The 1,892-nt window shown below is 35.3% G+C and overlaps 1 protein-coding gene across 1 annotated transcript in view; it reads right to left on the minus strand.

Moving 5' to 3' along the window:
• The window catches only part of C922_05409 (hypothetical protein), a gene marked incomplete at both ends in the record, with an annotated part of 1,480 nt that extends 888 nt beyond the window's left edge, over positions 1 to 592 (minus strand). Inside the window, one exon of the mRNA XM_008820980.1 lies at positions 405 to 592. Within this exon, the coding sequence (XP_008819202.1) occupies positions 405 to 592 (188 nt within the window). The remainder of the gene's footprint in view (positions 1 to 404) is intronic.
• Positions 593 to 1,892: the final 1,300 nt, after the last annotated feature.

Genomic DNA, 1,892 nt, shown 5'->3' on the forward strand with positions numbered 1-1,892 from the left:
AAAAAAAACAAAAAAAAAGAGGAAATTCAGTTTATCATAAAATGAAAAAACAGACAGACTAATTAACAAAAATTAAAAAAAAATGAAAGAAATTCCAATTAGCATGACGTCCAGTGGATTCTTCGAAAAAGTGCTGTGAGCATATACTTAATTCCATAGGGATAATTAAAAAAAAGGATCATCTTTTCTATGATGAGGAATACAATTGGAATTACGTTTGTATATAGCTGTATTTCTAATAAATATTCAGTTAGTGTTACTTAGAGGCGGGTAAGAATAGAATACCCCCTTTATTATCTCAGCCCCTCTGATATTGTTCCACAATATCTCCTCTACCTGAATAACGGCACTGATCATTTCTTTGAATCTCCAATATTTATTTTGTATTCTCTCATTGTCCCTACATGTCCGAACAATGATTAACACTGTTACATACTGGGATGAGCACATAACACATCACATACGTTTCATTGTCTCGCAGGCTCGAGAAAATTATTCTCCCGTCGGCTATCATGGCATCATTTCGTCTGGGACGTAAAATAATGCTGCCTCCTCTCAAGAAATCCATATGTTGAAAATGGAGAATGTTCATATTTATTCAAAAGTGGACAATGACCTCTGATTCCATAAAGATCGTCTTCTAATTGTGTTTGGTATTGACAAAGACGTTTAGTATTTATCATGCGAATATAGTACACAAGGCAGGAATTACTCATACAGATCCTGAACAAAAAACCGACTCCCTCATGAGATACAAACAGTAAGCGGAGGACTTCTCATGGATACTTTATATAGAAAAAAGGAAAGTATTTATTTCGTCTTTATTGTACCATGTGCCCATTGGAAAATGGCAATTTATCCCTCCCCCAACGCTTCATCGAAATCACAGATATGCAGATATGTTATACATTCTTGTTCCCTTCCGAAGGTAACTAAACTGAATATTGTTGCATTGTATTATCATAATCATTAGAATCAGGACAGATCGAAAAATATAGAGGTGACGTTCAAATCGTACATGATGCGTCTTGTGTCTGTTTCTTTTTTTTCCTTTTGAAACTATTACACATATGTCTCTGTACCTTCCCACAGATGTGCAATTTGTATCCTAAGAATAAATTCCTTGTAATTCATTTCCAGATATATGCGTGTTTATATTTACCCGCATTTTGACAGGTGTCTGTGGTACTCAGTCTGCTTCTTAGGGTCAGTTTGTAAAATAGTATACCCCAGTTTGCTCTTGCAAACGCGAAACGTCGTGACGGATACATTGAAGCTACCCCTTTACCCTAAAAGCCTCAACTTTTGTTACATCACAATGAAAATACCCATCCATTCTAAATAGACGCAATCACTGCCACTATGTTGTTTTCGTCTCACATAAAACATAACAATCTCTTTCGCAATTGATTCTTCCCCTCAAGATATAGACTTCGCTTCTTTTCACTTCTCAAAAACTAAAGTATAGCCATAATTATCTTCTCCGCTTTCACTGTTTCTAAATGTATAAACTCCTGTATTCCGGAAGGGTAACCTAATTATGTCACATAAGATCATACGTTACATTCTGGTTCAGACTATTTGACTATATGTCATAAATATCTGAAATCCCGTACAGGGTTAAATAATTCCTCTCTGAGGAATAATCATAATAGCTTCCTGTTGTGTTCATCTGATTGTGTATTCATCCGACGAAAGGTGTGTCACTCCAAGTGAATAAAACATAATTACGAAACCCTCGCCTATGATTCCAAATTAAGAAAAATGATAAGTAGAGACTTCATAGGATACATTATTCATCCTTCGCATTAATAAAGGCGGCTATATCATAGTACAGATAGAATATATACATCATTGCGGACACTACAGCATCGGTTATGATAATACTCCCG

The sequence above is a fragment of the Plasmodium inui genome, assembly GCF_000524495.1.
Source record: "Plasmodium inui San Antonio 1 unplaced genomic scaffold supercont1.68, whole genome shotgun sequence".
NCBI classification, from domain to species: Eukaryota; Apicomplexa; class Aconoidasida; order Haemosporida; family Plasmodiidae; genus Plasmodium; species Plasmodium inui.